Genomic DNA, 21,368 nt, shown 5'->3' with positions numbered 1-21,368 from the left:
GCCTAGAAGGTTTTTTGGGAGTGGTCACATACACCATCCTAGGAGAAATGTAACTTGGCAAATCTTGCTTAAATGTTTGAAATGCTTGAAAAACTGGCGCAGCCATCAGGTTACGGCCCCTATGACGCAAAAAATACTAACTTAAGAAAATCGTAACTAACAGAGTTACACTGGCGCAGAAACTTTGGGGAAACTTGGATATTTTAATTTGCGCCAAAAAACAGTGCCAATAATTGAGGAAAATTGAGCCCTCTGAGTTAGCGGATTAATTAGTCCAAGCGATAAGGAGGCCAAAATTCACCGTTCCCAAAGGGACGGCTACCGTGGAGTTTGGGCGGGCAACCGATAAAATCGATTGGCCGCTGCAGTCAGATGATTTTCACTCCCCGAGCCATATCCAGCTTGGGGGGGGGGGGGTTTGAGTGGTGCACACTTCCGCTGGAAACGACGCGGTGAAATCACTGTAAAGGAGACTTTCCAGCGGAGAGCTCTGCAGCATGCGGGCTGCTGGAAAGCCACCAGGACCGGGATTTTCAGCTGCAAAAAGGTAATCCTTTTCCCAGCGGTGCCTCCGCGATGTATTCGAGTCGGTGCTCGAACGGGACACTGCTGGAGTGTTGCCGCGATCGGGGACCTTTGGGAGGGAAATCGTTTTATTATTGTTAGTATTTTTATTTAAGATTACGGCATCCACTGTATTTATCTTTTAATAGTTTTATTTAATTAGTGATTTTATTTAAGATTATAGTATCCACTGTATTTATAGTTTAATAGTTTTAATTATTAGTGATTTTATTTAAGATTACAGTATCCACTGTATTTATCTTTTAATAGTTTTATTAATTATTAGTGATTTTATTTAAGATTACAGTATCCACTGTATTTATCTTTCAATAGTTTTATTCATTGTTTTGGCTCCATTCAACCTGCTGCATGCTACTCGGAGGTTTGCACATACTTTTGTACAACTTTCAGGTCTGTCTCTTTAGTGGAGTCCTGTGGGCTGTAGATACCTGCTTGGCAGTGGTCACCCTGAGGATGGGAGGAGTGTTGGGAGGGCAACACCTGATACACCTGCTCAGAAGCAGGGCGGCACGCAGGAGACGCCATCATCAGCACTGTGCAGACAAGCAGCAAGGGACGAAGCAGCCATGATTCGTTCATTCTGCGCCAGACCAGTGTGCCCGCCGTCTTCACCGGCCAGAATCAGGATTGCGGTTGGCTGCTTGGGGACAAGGGATATCCCCTGTACACTTGGCTGCTCACTCCTCTGTGGAACCCCAGGACAGCGCCAGAGCATGCATACAATGACGCTCATTGTGCCACCAGGTGTATCATCGAGCAGTACATAGGCATCCTTAAGCAGAGGTTCCGGTGCCTGGACCGCACTGGTGGCACTTTGCAGTACACTCCTCAATGGGTCTCCATCATCGTCGTGGTCTGCTGCATGCTGCAACCTGGCCATCATGAGGGGACAGCCGCTGGAGGTCAAGCCAGCAGTACCACCTGAGGAGGAGGTGGAGGCGACGCAGGAGGAGGAGGATCCCTGTCGCCCCAGAGCTAGGAGGTGTCGACCCATTGCCACCCTGGAAGGGCCGGGTGCAGACTGGCCAGCACCCTCCTGGGTGGGTGCGTCCTCACATATATGGAGGTGCCTGATACCTCCCCTGCAATCTCCCTCCATGCATTATGTACTGGCTGTCTGCCAGGTCTCCCCACGTCAGGAAACAGTATTCTTCTTCTGTCCTCCACACCGTCCATCAGTGTCTCCAGCTCCATATCAGTGAACCTGTTGGCTCTCCTTGCACCTCTTACACCAGTCATCCTTCCAGACTCCTTCCCACCTCAGGGCCTTGCTGCAAACCCTGCATGCTGAATTTCTCAGTGGCGACAGCGCTCAAATTAAGACAGCCACACCACTGAAAAATCCACTTTGGAAGTGTTCATTAGTGCTAGAACCCATTTGTTCACTTTGGAGCTGAATATGGGGTGGCCCAGCCACGAAAAAATGTTGGCGCTAATGGCCACAAAAAGGTGGGGGGAGCCCCAGCTTTCCAGCGGGACAGAATTTCGGGCCCAAACACTTTATTGCACTTGATCAGTGTAATTTAGAGCATTGAAGTTTTTGCAAATAATTGAAATTATTGAAAATACTCAAGACTGAGCCAATGGCTGCAATACTGGAGTATAACTATCAGGCACTTACTACTTTAGTTCCACCTGTGGTCTTTGAACTTGCATTACTTTTTTTCTGTTTTCAAATTGTGCTGATAATAAGTGTACCAAAAGTCTGCCTTGCAATCTGTAAACACTATGGTCAATGCTCTGATGTTATAATTTTGCGATCTTCCATAAAACCTCTGTTATTGATTGAATTGTAACATATCCCAACCTAACAGCTTTGACCACAAAATTCCTTGTAAAGACCAATGATTATTTTAAATAATTTAAATGTAAAAATACAGCTGTCTCTTTAAGAGATCGTATAATGGCACAGAGTAGTTTATATTCTACTCTTTGCAAACCACTGGTACTAAAATTAAATGTATCAGTAAAAGAAAACCTGCTGAATGTAAAACCAGAAAGACATATTGATACTATACCATTGTTCCTTCACTTTCACTTCTTGCAACTTCCCGTTGTAACCGGGCCACTGCCAGCTTCTCTCTACAAAGAAAACAAAAGAATGTGAATAGATGGTCATAATTCTTTAGTGCTACGAGTGCTCTACTCCAAAAGCATTTGCTACATTCCTGTTTGTCACTACAGTAATACAACATAACAATTCCCCAATTAAATGATTAGATTTATAGCAAACAATCTTTATTTTTACTTGCTAACCCTTGGATATAGTAGCTCTTGATCTGGTTCCAGTTTCTGATTTATCGATGTTGCCAAATTTTCCTACAATAGACTGAATTGCGTTATTCAAATAAGTTATTTGTCACAATGCTACAGATACCTTAAATGTATGTTTTTTTTAGTTACGTCATGTTAATCATTAAATAAATGATGCGTGCAGTTGTGCCGAATGATATAAAGTTCTGAGCTACTTTACAACTGCTTCATAAACTACTGTATCCAGAAACAATGCTTTCTAAAGAAAATCAAAATAAGAACAATTCTTATTAGGACAAATTTTACATGAATTTATCGGGCTTGATACTTAAGTCATTAAACCAGATATATTGGTGCTGGCTAAGTGGCAATTTAGTTGTAACAAACACTATGCAATTACAAAATAATTCTAAATAGCCTGTCGATTGACTCCTATGATGAATCTACTAAAGCTTCCAATTTGTCAAAAATCGAGTTGGCCTTAATAATAGATCGGTTTCTAAGGAGTTGAAGTAAAATGGATGGTAGGGGGAAAACATGAGATGGCACAGTGTAATTAATCACTCTCCCCTCAACTCTAGGATTGGTCGAAATCCAGGTTAGACAAATGAGATGAGCAGCCATTCTCAGAAGGATATTCTCTTTATTTGAAATTACTGGGCCCACTGCTGGCTCATTAACAGTACCTGTATACAATACCAACTAATCAGTTATTACTATGTCTTTGGACCTATAAGCCGATTTATATCTGAAATTGTGGATTCTTCAAATTAATTCTAACTCTCATATTCTGTATATCAAAAGTCCTCTATAAAGCACACAATCTGTAAATGTAACAATTATTTTCTGAAATATTTTCCTGTCATGCTTTTCCGATCATACTTATTTGTCATGCTTAAACTTATCTGTTATATTTACCTCTGAGTTTTCACAGCTTTTGTGTCTTCAATATAGCTGGTACTATTCTTCATAATACCACCTGCCTGAGGCTTATATAAATCAGTGCTGGGAACTTCCATGTGGTTTCTCCTACTCCGCTACCATTACCTTTGATAGAAATTAGTCACAAAACCATTTACAGACATGCTCTTCCCTGTTCTTTTACTCTTCTTCTTGGTGTTGCGGGGGCTATCATCGGGCCCATCAATGCCGATTCAAGCAATACGTGTGCAAAGGCTGTGCAACAATGGGGCACCTTCAGCGAATGTGTCTGCAACTGAGCAAGCGTGCTGCGACACACCACGTGGCTGAGGATGATTGATCCAGCATGGATCAAGTGGTATAGGCAACTCAACCCGAGGTACAGGACGAAGAAGTGTATGGGTACATTCTTTTACCAAAAGTCCTCCGATAATGCTGGAAGTTAAATTAAATAGGGTTCCAGTCAATAGAGCCAGAGGGCTTTTGAAAAGCTGTGGGACACTTAGGCAAAAAGACCCAAACTGAGCCCAATCAATGCGAAGCTGCATACCTACACTAAAGAGCTCATACCAGTCATTGGCAGTGTGGCAGTAAAGGTATCGTACAATGATTTATCATTGTGGATCATTCCAGGCAATGGCCCAATGCTGTTCGGCAGGAGTTGGCTTGAGAAAATTAAATGGAACTGGAATAATATTAAAGCCTTATCATCAGTGGATGATGCTTCGTGTGTTCAAGTGCAGAGCAAGTTTCCCTCGTTGTTTGAACCAGACATCGGCAACTTCACGGGAGCCAAGGTGCAGATCCACCTAGGCCTGGATGCAAGACCCGTCCATCACAAGGCTCGGGTGGTTCCGTACATGATGAGGGAGAATGTCAAGATTGAACTGGACACACTTCAGCGGGAAGGAATCAGATCACCAGTCGAGTTCAGCAAATGGGCCAGTCCAATTGTCCCGATGTTGAAAAGTGATGGCACGGTCAAGATCTGCGGCGACTACAAGGTAACACAGAAACATAGAAAATAGGTGCAGGAGTAGGCCATTTGGCCCTTCGAGTCTGCACTGCCATTCAATAAGATCATGGCTGATCATTCCTTCAGTCCCCCTTTCCTGCTTTCTCTCCATACCCCTTAATCCCCTTAGCCGTAAGGGCCATATCTAACTCCCTCTTGAATATATCCAATGAACTGGCATCAATAACTCTCTGCGGCAGGGAATTCCACAGGTTAACAACTCTGAGTGAAGAAGTTTCTCCTCATCTCAGTCCTAAATGGCCTCCCCCTTATCCTTAGACTATGTCCCCTGGTTCTGGACTTCCCCAACATCGGGAACATTCTTCCCGCATCTAACCTGTCCAGTCCCATCAGAATCTTATAATTTTCTGAGATTCCCTCTCATCCTTCTAAACTCTAGTGAATAAAGGCCCAGTTGATCCAGTCTCTCCTCATATGACAGTCCAGCCTTCCCTGGAATTAGTCTGGTGAACCTTCGCTGCACTCCCTCAATAGCAAGAACGTCCTTCCTTCCTCAGATTAGCGATTAACTGATCAACCGAGTCTCATTACAGGATCAGTACCCATTACGCAGGGCTGAGGACCTGTTTGCAACGCTAGCAGGGGGGAGTCGTTCACCAAATTGGACGTGACCTCCGCTTACATGACACAGGAGCTGGTCGAATCGTCGAACAAACTGACGTACATCAACACGCACAAAGGACTGTTTATAGACCACAGATGTCCTTTCAGAATTCGCTAGGTGGCAGCCATATTTCAGAGAAACATGGAGAGTTTGCTGAAGTCCGTCCCGAGAACTGTCGTGTTCCAAGGTGACATCCTGATCACCGGTCGCGACGCCAGTGAACACCTGCACAATCTGGAAGAGGTCCAACATCGTCTGAACAGATTGGGACTCAGGCTAAAATGCTCCAAGTGCGTTTTCATGGCACCAGAAGTCGAATTCCTGGGGAGAAAGATTGCAGCAGGTCGCATCAGGCCTGCGGACTTGAAGACAGAGGCCATCAAAAATGCACCCAGACCCCAGAGTGTGACGGAGCTGCGTTCGTTCCTGCGTCTTCTCAACTATTTTGGTAACTTCGGTAACTAGTTTGAGCACATTGCTAGAGCCCTTGCACATGTTGCTGAGAAAGGGTAACGACTGGGTTTGGGGCAAATCTCAAGACAGAGCCTTTGAGAAGGTCAGGAACCTGCTATGTTCCAATAAATTACTGGTACACTATGAACCATGTAAGCGGTTAGTGCTGGCCTGCGACACCTCATCATATGGGGTCAGTTGTGTGCTCCAACAAGCCAATGTATCAGGCAAACTCCAACCAGTTATATAGGCATCCAGAAATCTATCTAAGGCTGAAAGAGCCTATAGTATGGTAAAGAGGCTCTAGCATGCATACATGGGGTTAGGAAAATGCACCAATCCTTGTTTGGGCTTCGGTTTCAGCTTGAAACAGACCACAAGCCGCTCATTTCATTGTTTTCTGAGAGCAAAGGTATAAACATCAATGCCTCGTCCCACATCCAAAGATGAGCACTGACATTATCCGCTTATGATTATGTCATCCGCCACAGACCAGGAACTGAAAACTGTGTTGATACGCTTAGCCGGTTACCATTGCCCACAACCAGGTGGAAATGCCCCAGTCCATAGACTTGCTGCTGGTCATGGATGTCTTCAAGAGCGAGGGGTCACCCATCACAGCTCGCCAAATTAGAACCTGGACCAGCCAGTATCCTGTACTGTCAAGCGTAAAAAGGTGTGTCCTAAATGGAAATTGGTCTGCCTTCCCAGGGAAATGTAGGATGAAATTAAGCCTTATAGCCGCCGCAAAGATGAATTGTCTATTCAGTCTGATTGTCTGTTATGGGGTAATCATGTTGTTATGCCAAAAAAAGGCAGGGAAACTTTTGTGCGAGATTTACACAGTACCCACCCAAGCATTGTCATGATGAAGGCCATTGCCAGGTCTCACGTTTGGTGGCCCGGCATTGACTCGGACTTGGAGTCATGCGTGCATCAGTGCAACACTTGCATGTAACTGAGTAACGCACCTGTGGACGCTCCGCTGAGTCTGTGGTCATGGCCATCCAAACCGTGGTCAAGGATCCACATAGATTTTGCCGGCTCCTTTCTCAGCAAAATCTGCGACTAACGGTCAAAGGGAGCGGGCTGTCCAAACCATTAAGCAGAGCCTAAAACGTGTGACTCACGGCTCCCTACAGACCCACTTGTTCCACATTCTGTTCACTTACCAGACGAGATTGCACACCGGGATCCCTCCTGCCGAGCTGTTAATGAAGAGAGGCCTCAAAACCAGGCTCTCCCTTGTACACCCAGATCTCACGTCGAAACCAGAAGGCAACAGCAGCAATGGTACCATGATCACGCAGCCGTATCACGTGACATTGCTGTTCATGACCCTGTGTTTGTCCTGAATTATGGTCATGGTCCAAAGTGGGTTGCTGGCACGGTTTTGGCCAAAGAGGGGAACAGGGTGTTTGTAGTCAAACTGTTAAATGGCCAAACGTGCAAGAGGCACATTGACCAAACCAAACTGCGATTCACAGACAACCCAGAACAAATTGAAGATGACATCATCATCATCGACCAACCAACACACATCCAACAATCAGTTGACCCTTGCCTTGCGTCATTCACGAAGACGAAACTACCATTCCCCGACAGTCCTGTCAGACTGACTGCTCCGCAATGCAGCAATGGTCCTACTAACTCACCCAAGCTTGGGTTCGAACTGAGAAAATCAACCAGGGAGCAGAAGGCCCCGGACCATCTCAACTTGTAAATACAACCTGTACTAAGGACTTTGGTGGGGGGGGGAATGATGTGATGCATGTTAACTGGGTTTTAACTGCCACTGGAGGGCGTGACTGTCGGAGTCCTAATGGTCACTGGCAAACACGTGCAAGCCGTGTATATAATGTTGGCAGCCATGTTGAATCCTCACTTTGAGAATAAATAAACTGGAGTAAGGTCATGTCTGAACTAGCTCACCGTACTTAGCCTCGTGGAGTTATTCAATACTTAACAGGGCCTATATACCACCAGTGGTAGGTGGCCATGAGCAGTTCCCAACGCTTGAGTAAGCAAATACAGTATTAGCACATTATGTACTTTAAGCAAGTAACACTGGGTTCAAAGATCTGTGTAGAGAAATCACCATTCCAAAGGTTGGGTCAGGGTAAGAATTAATGAGGACTTAAAAGCCTTAATTCTCTGTATCACCCTCCTCCCCAGAATACTGCTAGACCTAGCCTCCATAACTCTTCCACAGCTCAGGCTCCTCCCAATAGTTCCAAACCCTACTCCCAACACTCATCTGCTGCCTGCTGTCAGATTCCAGACCAGCCTTATTTTCCAGGAACCAATTTTTAAAAATAAGAACAGAAGAAATAAGAGCAGGAGTAGGCTACCTGGTCCCTCGAGCCTGCTCCGCCATTTAATAAGATCATGGTTGATCTGATCATGGACTCAGCTCCACTTCCCTGCCCACTCCCCATAACTCTTTATTCCCTTAGCACTCAAAAATCTGTCTATCTCTGCCTTAAATATATTCAATGATCCAGCCTCCACAGCACTCTGGGGCAGAGAACTCCATAGATTTACAAGCCTCTGAGAGAAGAAATTCCTCCTCATCTCAATTTAAATGGGCGGCCCCTTATTCTGAGACTATGTCCCCTAGTTTTAGTTTCCCCTACGAGTGGAAATATCCTCTCTGCATCCACCTTGTCGAGACCACTCATTATCTGATATGTTTTGATAAGATCACCTCTCATTCTTCTGAACTCCAATAAGCATAGGCCCAACCTACTCAACCTATTTTCATAAGTCATCCCCCTCATCTCTGGAATCAACCTAGTGAGCCTTCTCTGAACAGCCTCCAATGCAAGTATATCCTTCCTTAAATAGGGAGACCAACACTGTATGCAGTACTCCCTGTGTGGCCTCACCAATACCTTGCACAGTTGTAGCAGGACTTCTCTGCTTTTATAATCTCTCCCTCTTGCAATAAAGGCCAACATTCCATTTGCCTTCCTGATTACTTGCTGTACCTACACACTCACTTTTTGTGTTTCATGCACAATGACCCCCAAATCACTCTGGACTGCAACAATTTGCAATTTTTCACCATTTAAATTATAAGTTGCTTTTCTATTTTTTCTGCCAAAATGGTTAACCTCACATTTTCCCACATTATACTCCATGCTAATGTTTTGCCCACTCACTTGACCTATTTATATCCCTTTGCAGATTTTTTGTGTCCTCCTCACAATTTGCTTTCCCACCCATCATTGCATCATCAGCAAACTTCGCAACATTACACTCGGTCCCTTCAGCCAAGTCATTAATATAGATTGTAAATAGTTGAGGCCCCAGCACCAATCCCTAAGGCACCCCACGAAATAATGTTTGCCAACCGGAAAACGACCCATTTATCCTCACTCTCTGTTTTCTGTTAGTTAGCCAATCCTCTATCCTTGCTAATATATTACCCTCAACCCCATGAACTTTTATCTTGTGCAGTAACCGTTAATGTGGCACCTTATCAAATGTCTTCTGGAAATCCAAATACACCACATCCACTGGTTCCCCCTTATCCACCCTGCTTGTTACATAGAAACATAGAAAATAGGTGCAGGAGTAGGCCAGTCGGCCATCGAGCCTGCACCACCATTCAATAAGATCATGACTGATCATTCACCTCAGTACCCCTTTCCTGCTTTCTCTCCATACCCCTTGATCCCTTTAGCCATAAGGGCCATATCTAACTCCTTCTTCAATATATCCAATGAACTGGCATCAACAACTCTCTGCGGTAGAGAATTTCACAGGTTAAAAAGTCTGAGTGAAGAAGTTTCTCCTCATCTCAGTCCTAAATGGCTTACCCCTAATCCTTAGATTGTGTCCCCTGGTTCTAGACTTCCCCAACATCGGGAACATTCTTCCTGCATCGAACCTGTCCAGTCCAGTCAGAGTTTTACGTGTTTCTATGAGATTCCCTCTCATCCTTCTAAATTCCAGTGAATACAGGCCCAGTCGATCCAGTCCCTTTTCATATGACAGTCCTGCCATCCCGGGAATCAGTCTGGTGAACCTTCGCTGCACTCCCTCAATAGCAAGAATGTCCTTCCTCAGATTAGGAGACCAAAACTGAACACAATATTCCAGGTGAGGCCTCACCGAGGCCCTGTACAACTGCAGTAACACCTTCCTGCTCGTATACTCAAATCCCCTAGCAACGAAGGCCAACATACCATTTGCCTTCTTCACCGCCTGCTGTACCTGCATGCCAACTTTCAATGACCAATATACCATGACACCGAGGTCTCGTTGCACCTCCCTCCCCTTTTCCTAATCTGCCGCCATTCAGATAATATTTTGCCTTTGTGTTTTTGCCACCAAAGTGGATAAACTCACATTTATCCACATTATACTGCACCAGTCATGCATTTGCCCATTCACCTAACCAGTCCAAGTCACCCTGCAGCCTCTTAGCATCCTCCTCACAGCTCACACCATCATCCAGCTTAATGTCATCTGCAAACATTGAGATATTACACTAAATTCCTTCATCTAAATCATTAATGTATATTGTAAATAGCTGGGGTATCAGCACGGAGCCCTGCGGCACCCCACTAGTCACTGCCTGCCATTCTGAAAAGGACCCGTTTATCTAGATTCTCTGTTTCCTGTCTGCCAACAAGTTCTCTATCCACGTCAATACATTACTCCCAATACCATGTGCTTTAATTTTGCACACTAATCTCTTGTGTGGGACTTTGTCAAAAGTATTTTGAAAGTCCAAATACACCACATCCACTGGTTCTCCCTTGTCCACTCTACTAGTTACATCCTCAAAAAATTACAGAAGATTTGTCAAGCATGATTTCCCTTTCATAAATCCATGCTGACTTGGACCGATCCTGTCACTGCTTTCCAAATGCGCTGCTATTTCATCTTTAATAATTGATTCCAACATTTTCCCCACTACTGATGTCAGGCTAATTGGTCTATAATTACATGTTTTCTCTCTCCCTCCTTTTCCTAAAAAGTGGTGTTACATTAGCTACCCTCCAGTCCATAGGAACTGATTCAGAATCAATAGACTAAAGTGATCACCAATGCATCCACTATTTCTAGGGCCACTTTGTTAAGTACTCTGGGATGCAGACTATCAGGCCCCGGGTATTTATCGGCCTTAAATCCCATCAATTTCCCTAACACAATTTCCTGCCTAATAAGGATTTCCTTAAGTTCCTACTTCTCACTAGACCCTTGGTCCCCTAGTATTTCCGAAAGGTTATTTGTGTCTTCATTCATGAAGATAAAGCCAAAGTATTTGTTCAACTGGTCTGCCATTTCACTGTTCCCCATTATAAATTCACGTGGCTAGAGAACTGGTTGGCAGACAGGAAGCAGAGAGTCGGGATCAACGGGTCCTTTTCAGAATGGCAGGCAGTGACTAGTGGAGTGCCGCAGGGCTCAGTGCTGGGAGCCCAACTCTTTACAATGTACATCAATGATTTGGATGAAGGAATTGAGTGTAATATCTCCAAGTTTGCAGATGACACTAAACTGGGTGGCGGTGTGAGCTGTGAGGGGGACGCTAAGAGGCTGCAGGGTGAATTAGACAGGTTAGGTGAGTGGGCAAATGCATAGCAGATGCAGTATAATGTGGATAAATGTGAGGTTATCCACTTTGGGGGCAAAAATGCAAAAGATTATTATCTGAATGGTGGAAGATTAGGAAAAGGGGAGGTGCAATGAGACCTGGGTGTCATGGTTCATCAGTCATTGAAAGTTGGCATACAGGTACAGCAGGCGGTGACAAATGGTATGTTGGCCTTCATAGCTAGGGGATTTGAGTAGAGGAGCAGGAAGGTCTTACTGCAGTTGTACAGGGCCTTGTTGAGGCCTCACCTGGAATATTGTGTTCAGTTTTGGTCTCCTAATCTGAGTAAGGACGTTTTTGCTGTTGAGGGAGTGCAGCGAAAGGTTCACCAGACTGATTCCCAGGATGGCAGGACTGACATATGAGGAGAGACTGGATCAACTGGGCCTTTATGCATTGGAGTTTAGAAGGATGAGAGGGAATCTCATAAAAACATAAAAGATTCTGACAGGACGGGACAGGTTAGATGCGGGTAGAATGTTCCCGCTGTTGGGGAAGTCCAGAACCAGGGGACATAGTCTTAGGATAAGGGATAGGCCATTTTGGACTGAGATGAGGAGAAACTTCTTCACTCAGAGAGTTGTTATTCTGTGGAATTCCCTGCCGCAGAGAGTTGTTGATGCCAGTTCATTGGATATATTCAAGAGGGAGGTAGATATAGCCCTTACGACTAAGGGGATCAAGGGGTATGGAGAGAAAGCAGGAAAAGGATACTGAGAGAATGATCAGCCATGAACTTATTGAATGGTGGTGCAGGCTCAAAGGGCCGAATGGCCTACTCCTGCACCTATTTTCTATGTTTCTATGTTTCTACCTGAATGTGACTGCAAGGGACCTACGTTTGTGTTCACTAATCTTTTTCTCTTCACATATCTATAGAAGCTTTTGCAGTCAGTTTTTATATTCCCAGCAAGCTTCCTCTCATACTCTATTTCCTCCTCCTAATTAAACCCTTTGTCCTCCTCTGCTGAATTCTAAATTTCTTCCAGTCCTCAGGTTTGCTGCTTTTTCTGGCCAATTTATATGCCTCTTCCTTGAATTTAACACTATCCTTAATTTCCCTTGTTAGCCACGGTTGAGCCACCTTCCCTGTTTTATTTTTACTCCAGACAGGGATGTACAATTGTTGAAGTTCATCCATGTGATCTTTAAATGTTTGCCATTGCCTATCCACCGTCAACCCTTTAAGTATCATTCGCCAGTGTATTCTAGCCAACTCATGTCTCATACCATCGAAGTTACCTTTCCTTAAGTTTAGGACCCCAGTCTCTGAATTAACCGTGTCACTCTCCATCTTAATAAAGAATGCTACCATATTATGATCACTCTTCCCTAATGGGCCTCGCACAACAAGATTGCTAATTAGTCCTTTCTCATTACATGTCACCCAGTCTAGGATGGCCAGCCCTCTAGTTGGTTCCTGGACATATTGGTCTAGAAAACCATCCCTAATATACTCCTGGAAATCCTCCTCCCCTGTATTGCTACCAGTTTGGTTTGCCCAATCTATATGTAAATTAAAGTCACCCATGATAACAGCTGTACCTTTATTGCACGCATCCCTAATTTCTTGTTTGATGCTGTCCCCAACCTCACTACTACTGTTTGGTGGTCTGTACACAACTCCCACTAGCGTTTTCTGCCCTTTGGTATTCCGCAGCTCCACCCATACAGATTCCACATCATCCAAGCTAATGTCCTTCCTTACTATTGCGTTAATTTCCTCTTTAACCAGCAACGCTACCCCACCTCCTTTTCCTTTCTGTCTATCCTTCCTGAATGTTGAATACCCCTGGAGGTTGAGTTCTGAGCCTTGGTCACCCTGGAGCCATGTCTCCATGATGCCAATTATATTATATTCGTTATTTGCTGCCTGCGCAGTTAATTCATCCACCTTATTATGAATACTCCTTGAATTGAGGCACAGAGCCTTCAGGCTTGTCCTTTTAACACACTTTGCCCCTTTAGAATTTTGCTGTAATGTGGCCCTTTTTGATTTTTGCCTTGGGTTTCTCTGCCCTCCACTTTTACTTTTCTTCTTTCTATCTTTTGCTTCTGCCCCCATTCTATTTCCCTCTGTCTCCCTGCATAGGTTCCCATCCCCCTGCCATATTAGTTTAACCCCTCCCCAAAAGCACTAGCAAACACTCCCCCTAGGATATTGATTCCAGTCCTGCCCAGGTGCAGACCGTCTGGTTTGTACTGGTCCCACCTCCCCCAGAACCGGTTCCAATGTCCCAGGAATTCTCAAAACCTCTTACTTCACTATCACTGAGGAGATCTCTTACAATTTTTTTTAAGTGAACATTTCCCCCACTTCTACACATTAGCCTCCTCAACACACACACACTCATGATTTAGCAACAACTGCTGACTCACCATGAGAAACAATACACTAAATTTGCTAATATTGCGTAGACAATCATTACAAAATTACACTAAATTTTACAAAAAGCATGCATTTCTAGAAAATAAAGGCTAAAGAATCAGTAAGACATGAAGAAGAGTTTCCTCTGCCCACCTGGGCCTCCCTCCGGCTCGCAGCATTCCTGGCCCCAGACCTTCACTCCACCAGTGCCTCCATTCATGGCCTCGCCTGAGCCAAGCCAGACTGAACCGTCACAAGAGGGTGTTGACCAGTCTACAGCTGGCCCTTCCAGGCCCAAAGCTGCTCGATGGCATCCTAGGAGGACATCTGCAGCTTCCACACAGGGAAGACAGCAACCTTCCCAGACCCATGAGTCAGCCACAGGGGAGACACTGAGACGAAGTTGCAGGTTAGGCATGCGTAAAAGGGATTATAAGGAAATGCACAAGGGTATTAAATGATGTTTATATGTTATTTTTCTGCACTGTTTATTATTCTGGTAGTTGTTTGTAGCTATATTGATTGTGTACTAAATCTTTTTTTTTTCACACCTATATCTGGGCTGCTGTATAATGTGAGGTGAGCATCATCATCATAGGCAGTTCCTCGGAGTCGAGGATGACTTGCTTCCACTCTAAAAGTGAGTTCTCAGTGACTGAAGAGTCCAATGTGAGATCTACAGTCTCTGTCACAGGTGGGGCAAACAGTGAGCACACTCCTTCTGCTGTCTGTGCTTGGTTTCTGGTTGCTCTCGGCCATGTATGTAAAGGGAAAAAGGTTAGTAAAGACAAACGTAGGTCCTCTGCAGTCAGAATCAGGGGAAGTCATAACGGGGAACAAAGAAATGGCAGACCAATTGAACAAGTACTTTGGTTCGGTATTCACTAAGGAAAACACAAACAACCTTCCGGATATAAAAGAGGCCAGAGGGTCTAGTAAGAAGGAGGAACTGAGGGAAATCCTTAATGGTCGGGAAATTGTTTTGGGGAAATTGATGGGACTGAAGGCCGATAAATCCCCAGGGCCTGATGGACGGCATCCCAGAGTACTTAAGGAAGTGACCGTAGAAATAGTGGATGTATTGGTGATCATTTTCCAACATTCGATAGACTCTGGATTAGTTCCTATGGATTGGAGGTTAGCTAATGTAACACCACTTTTTTTTTTTTTAAAAGGAAGGAGAGAGGAAACAGGGAATTTTAGACTCGTTAGCTTGACATTGGTAGTGGGTAAAATGATGGAATCAATTATTAAGGATGTCATAGCAGCGCATTTGGAAAGAGGTGACATGATAGGTCCAAGTCAACATGGATTTGTGAAAGGGAAATCATGCTTGACAAATCTTCTGGAATTTTTTGAGGATGTTTCCAGTAGAGTGGACAAGGGAGAACCAGTTGATGTGGTGTATTTGGACTTTCAGAAGGCTTTCGACAAGGTCCCACACAAGAGATTAATGTGCAAAGTTAAAGCACATGGGATTGGGGATAGTGTGCTGACATGGATTGAGAACTGGTTGTCAGACAGGAAGCAAAGAGTAGGAGTAAATGGGTACTTTTCAGAATGGCAGGCAGTGACTAGTGGGGTACCGCAAGGTTCTGTGCTGGGGCCCCAGCTGTTTACATTGTACATTAATGATTTAGACGAGGGGATTAAATGTAGTATCTCCAAATTTGCGGATGACACTAAGTTGGGTGGCAGTGTGAGCTGCAAGGAGGATGCTATGAGGCTGCAGAGTGACTTGGATAGGTTAGGTGAGTGGGCAAATACATGGCAGATGAAGTATAATGTGGATAAATGTGAGGTTATCCACTTTGGTGGTAAAAACAGAGAGACAGACTATTATCTGAATGGTGACAGATTAGGAAAAGGGGAGGTGCAACGAGACTTGGGTGTCATGGTACATCAGTCATTGAAGGTTGGCATGCAGGTACAGCAGGCGGTTAAGAAAGCAAATGACATGTTGGCCTTCATAGCGAGGGGATTTGAGTACAGGGGCAGGGAGATGTTACTACAGTTGTACAGGGCCTTGGTGAGGCCACACCTGGAGTATTGTGTACAGTTTTGGTCTCCTAACTTGAGGAAGGACATTCTTGCTATTGAGGGAGTGCAGCGAAGGTTCACCAGACTGATTCCCAGGATGGCGGGACTGACATATCAAGAAAGACTGGATCAACTGGGCTTTTTATTCACTGGAGTTCAGAAGAATGAGAGGGGATCTCATAGAAACGTTTAAAATTCTGATGGGTTTAGACAGGTTAGATGCAGGAAGAATGTTCCCAATGTTGGGAAGTCCAGAACCAGGGGTCACAGTCTAAGTATAGGGGGTAAGCCATTTAGGACCGAGATGAGGAGAAACTTCTTCACCCAGAGTGTGGTGAACCTGTGGAATTCTCTACCACAGAAAGTTGTTGAGGCCAATTCACTAAATATATTCAAAAAGGAGTTAGATGTAGTCCTTACTACAAGGGGGATCAAGGGGTATGGAGAAAAAGCAGGAATGGGGTACTGAAGTTGCATGTTCAGCCATGAACTCATTGAATGGCGGTGCAGGCTCGAAGGGCCGAATGGCCTACTCCTGCACCTACTTTCTATGTTTCTATGAGACTCAAGGTGCTAAGCGCCCTCCCGAATGCTCTTCCTCCACTTTGGGCGATCTTGGGCCAGGGATTCCCAGGTTCCGGTGGGGATGTTGCACTTTATCAAGGAGGCTTTGAGGGTGTCCTTGAAGCGTTTCCTCTGCCCACCTGGGACTCGCTTGCCATGCTGAGGCGCCGAGAAGAGCGCTTGCTTTGGGAGTCTCATGTCAGGCATGCGGATGATGTGGCCGGAGCTGATCGAGCATGGTCAGTACTTCAATGCTGGAGATGTTGGCCGGGGCAAGAACACTGACATTGGTGCATCTGTCCTCCCAATGGATTTGTTGGATCTTGCGGAGGCATCTTTGGTGTTACTTCTCCAGTGCTTTAAGGTGTCTGCTGTATATAGTCCACGTCTCTGAGCCATATAGGAGGGCGGGTATCACTACTGCCTTGTAGACCATAAGCTAGACAGTAGTCTCCTGAGTTATGGAAAGTGGTCCACGTTGTCCAAGGCCTCACCATGGATTTTGATAACCAGGGGGCAGTGCTGTGTGGCAGGGTCAGGTTGGTGGAGGACCTTTGTCTCATGGATGTTTAGTGTAAGGACGAGGCTTTCATACGCCACGGTGAAGGTGTTGATGATGGCTTGAAGTTTGGCCTCCTTGTGTGCGCAGACACAAGTGTCATCTGCGTACTGTAGTTCGATGACAGAGGATGGGACGATCTTGGATCTAGTCTGGAGGCGGCAGAGGTTGAACAGATTCCCAGTGAAATGCTGAACTGGGGTGATGTTTCCAGTTTGAGCCACTGGATTGAAATTTCTCCCTTTTACTCTTTCTCTATTCCTTTTTCTCTATTTCTCTCTCCCAATCAAATTTTCTCTTTCTGTTTCTCATTCCCTTTCTTCACTTTTATCTCTTTCTCCTTTCTCTTTTGCTCCTTCCCCCTCTCTCTCTCTTTCTCCCTCCTTCTCTCCCTCTCTCTTTCCCCTTGAGTGCGGATTCTGTGCTGAACTTCTCTGATCCATTGAAGAGGCTCCTGGACTTGTTGCTGAGCAATACGGAGCTGGTTCCAGGATCTCTCCCCATCCGGAGCTCGCTGATCTCCCCCAGATGATCTCTTAACAGACTTCTCTGTGAGATCGACTCAGCTGCTATTATTTCGAGGACTCTGGAGAGCTTCCGACCCATCGTCAGGTTTGGATCTTACCTTCTTGCCTCTCTCCGCTCCCACGACTCCGAGATCTCTACCACTCTGCACCAGCCCTAAAAGCTGGCAGGGGCACCGTCAGCTGAAGGGCAGGCTTTTTCATGCTGAAATTGGGTCCGGAGGCGGAGCGGCAGCAGTGCGCACTTTTAGCGCATCACTACTGCCGCAAGCCCCACACCGGTTCGAGAGTCAGCAGTGGCCCACACCGCTGCAAGACCTCCCGGGCCGGTCAGTTGAGCCCAAAGCGACGGCCATTTGATTTTGACAAATGGCCGCCGCAAATGGGCAGTAACGGTCCTTCCCGGGCCTGTGAATTTGGGGCCGATGTTTCTCCCACCAGTTTCAGATAGGTTTGGAGCCAGAGGTGAAAGGTTCATACTGAAAATCACTGTATTATCTACTATCTTTTCTCATGAAACATTTTACAAATTTTCCTGGGAAGCAGAATTGATGACATACCCAACATTGATCTTGAGGATTCAAATCAATTGTTCTTTTCAAAATGACATTAAGATGGATAGCATAGCCATCCTTTAGTTTTTTGAAAGCTGTGAAGAACCAAAAAGGTAAGGTAGTGACACAAACAGTAATAGAAACTCTGATCAAATAGTAATAAACTCCATCATTATTGTCATTCTTGGTGAGCTGTACTGTAAATCATTGGATGTACGTAAGTGTACATCGGGTCAGCACAGAAACAAGCCATTTGGTCCAACCGGTCTATGCTGTGTTTATGCTCCACAGGAACCTTCAACCACCTTTCTTCACCAAATCCCATCGACATACCCTCTATTCCTTTCTCCCACATGTGCTTATCTAACTTCCCCTTAAATGCACCTGAGCTATTTGCATCAACGACTCCTTGTGGTAGCATGTTCCAAATTCTTATCACTCTTTAGGTAAAGGAGTTTCTCCTGAATTCTCAATTGGATTTATTAGTGATTATTTTATATTTATGGCCTCTAGTTTTGGCTTCCCCCATAAGTGGAAACATTTTCTCCACATTTACCCTATCAAACTCTTTTTTATCTTAAAGACCTCTATTAGGTCACCCCTCAGCCTTTTCTTTTCTAAAGAAAGGATACACACCCTGTTCAATCTTTCCTGATATAACCTCAGTTCTGGTATCAACTTTGTGAATCTTTTTTGCACCTTCTCTGATGCCTCTATATCCTTTTTATAATATGGATAATATGGAGACTAGAACTATGCACGATGCTTACTCCAAGTGTGGTCCAACCAAAGTTCTATACAAGTTTAACATGACTTCCCTGCTTTTCAATTCTATCCCTCTGGAAATGCACTCCAGGGCTTGGTTTTCTTTTTAAATATATAAATGGCCTTATTAACCTGCATCACGATTTTTAGTGATTTGTGTATCTGTACCCCTAGATCCTTTTGCTCCTCTACCCCAATTAGATAATTATGTACGTTGCCTCCTTATTCATCCTATCAAAATGCACCACTTCACACTTATTTACATTGAAACTCATTTACCAATTAAATACCCATTCTTGAAGCTTATTAATGTTTTCTTGTATTTTGTCACATTCTTCCTTTGTATTAACTAAAATTAACCCCCAATTTGGCGTTGTCAACAAATTTTGAAATTGTACTTGCGATTCCAGAGTCCAAATAGGTAATGTAAATTGTGATCGGTTTCTACGGGCTAGACTTTCCACTATGATCGCTAGCACCCAGAAATGGGCAATATTTCCAGCCTTAGTGCTTTTTTTATTTTTCAGGATCGCTGGAATGTCACCCATTTTAAAAACCGCTAGTTTCATAGAAACATAGAAAATAGGTGCAGGAGTAGGCCATTCGGCCCTTCGAGCCTGCACTGCCATTCAATGAGTTCATGGCTGAACATGCAACTTCAGTACCCCATTCCTGCTTTCACGCCATACCCCTTGATCCCCCTAGTAGTAAGGACTACATCTAACTCCTTTTTGAATATATTTAGTGAATTGGCCTCAACTACTTTCTGTGGTAGAGAATTCCCACAGGTTCACCACTCCCTGGGTGAAGAAGTTTCTTCTCATCTCGGTCCTAAATGGCTTACCCCCTATCCTTAGACTGTGACCCCTGGTTCTGGACTTCCCCAACATTGGGAACATTCTTCCTGCATCTAACCTGTCTAAACCCGTCAGAATTTTAAACGTTTCTATGATTCTTCTCATTCTTCTGAACTCCAGTGAATACAAGCCCAGTCGATTCAGTCTTTCTTGATATGTCAGTCCCACCATCCCGGGAATCAGTCTGGTGAACCTTCGCCTTTTTAATTTGGGCGATGGCCTTAGCGATGTGAAATGGGCCTTAGCGATGTATTCAGTCATGCAAGGCTGACGTCCATAGCAACGGCCATTCTGCGCATGTGCGGTTTTTTTTAGCAAAGAACTTTTCCTGCGATTCGGGAGTTCAGGGGTCATCTGTGCTTGCTCAGAAGACTGAAAGAGAGGGAGAAAGAGGAGAGAGAAGGAAGTTGTCTGTGGAGGGTAAAAAAATGTCCAGCGCTAGCAGCATGCAGCAGGAGAAGCTGTCAGGGAGAAGGAGGGCAAAAGCCTTCTCTGATGAGGCCAATGTGGCCCTCGTTAATGAGGTTGAAAATAGGTGGGGCCAATTAGTTGGGGAAAATAGGTGAGTGTGGGAAACCTCCCCCCTGGACATATCAAAAAATATGGGGTGATATCGCTGCCATAGTATCATCAGTGGCCCACGATAGGCGTGAGGCAGACCAGTGCCGCAAGAGGTGGAACAGTCTGGTTGCTTCGGCAAGAGTAAGTATTAAATTATTACATTTTAAATTGTAACGATGCACTGACTCATTAATTAGAATATAAATCTGCCGGATTGTAATTAAGCTGGGTAATCTTGGGTAGCTTCCCTGCTAAGATTTGGACTGGGGTCAGAACCTGCGCCCTTTAAGTCTAATTTTGATGAGATGCCTTACATTTAATCAGCAGTAATAATTATTATTATTTAAAGGAATGACTAGAAACAGACAGACCGCAAACATTTGGCATTTCTACCACTTTCGTTTCGAAGGAGAAGTTTTGTATGCTGTGAACAAGTCTTTAACTTGGGCACCGTCTCCTTTTTGGTTTCGTTGGTGGATGGGACCCGACTGAGCACTCACTGAGGGGTCCGGTCACCTTTACCCAGACTGTGTGAGTCTCGCCGGCTGCTGTCACTCACACAGTGACCCAGCCTGGACTGGCAGAATGTTGCCCTGGTTCATTGTCTGCCCTGGAACACTTTGGGATATTAGCTCCGGCCACACGGAGGTCTCCGAGCACAGCCCATGGTCACGGTGCCCCCTCCCATTACAGTCCTGTCATTGCCGAGCTCACCAGCGGTCCTGATTTATCCCCCACCCCAGGAACCTCCATCGATTCAAATAAACCGTCTACTTCCCCTCAGGTGCCGAATGGCACGGCCCGTGGATGGGGCCTTTCCTGGATGTTTGGTGTCAAGCATTAGTTCATAAACACGATCTTATTAAATATTTTCTCTCAATGTAGATGTTATAACCATGCATCAATTGTGGATACAAACCGTATTAGCATATAATGTTAAAGTTATGGATAAATAGAATGTGGGGTGACGAATTGTGGATTACAATAGCTGTTGTGTTTCCATAATAGTACCTAGTCAATTAGCTTATGACATGCTCTTGTCAGTTTGCAGAGGAAGATATCCAAGAATCATGCCAAGCAGAGGCGAACCGGAGGTCGGCCTGTTGAGCTGCA

At 44.8% G+C, this 21,368-nt stretch overlaps 1 protein-coding gene across 11 annotated transcripts in view; it reads right to left on the bottom strand.

Moving 5' to 3' along the window:
- The window catches only part of LOC139259753 (nck-associated protein 5-like), a 1,255,355-nt gene that overhangs the window by 692,964 nt on the left and 541,023 nt on the right, over positions 1-21,368 (bottom strand). For all 11 annotated transcript variants that reach the window (XM_070875434.1, XM_070875435.1, XM_070875433.1 and 8 more), the window contains one exon: positions 2,604-2,667. In XM_070875434.1, the coding sequence (XP_070731535.1) occupies positions 2,604-2,667 (64 nt within the window). The remainder of the gene's footprint in view (positions 1-2,603; positions 2,668-21,368) is intronic.

The sequence above is a fragment of the Pristiophorus japonicus genome, chromosome 3 (assembly GCF_044704955.1).
Source record: "Pristiophorus japonicus isolate sPriJap1 chromosome 3, sPriJap1.hap1, whole genome shotgun sequence".
Taxonomy (NCBI): domain Eukaryota; kingdom Metazoa; phylum Chordata; class Chondrichthyes; family Pristiophoridae; genus Pristiophorus; species Pristiophorus japonicus.
The sequence above is the reverse complement of the archived record's forward strand: the minus strand, read 5'-3'. Positions and strand labels throughout refer to the sequence as shown.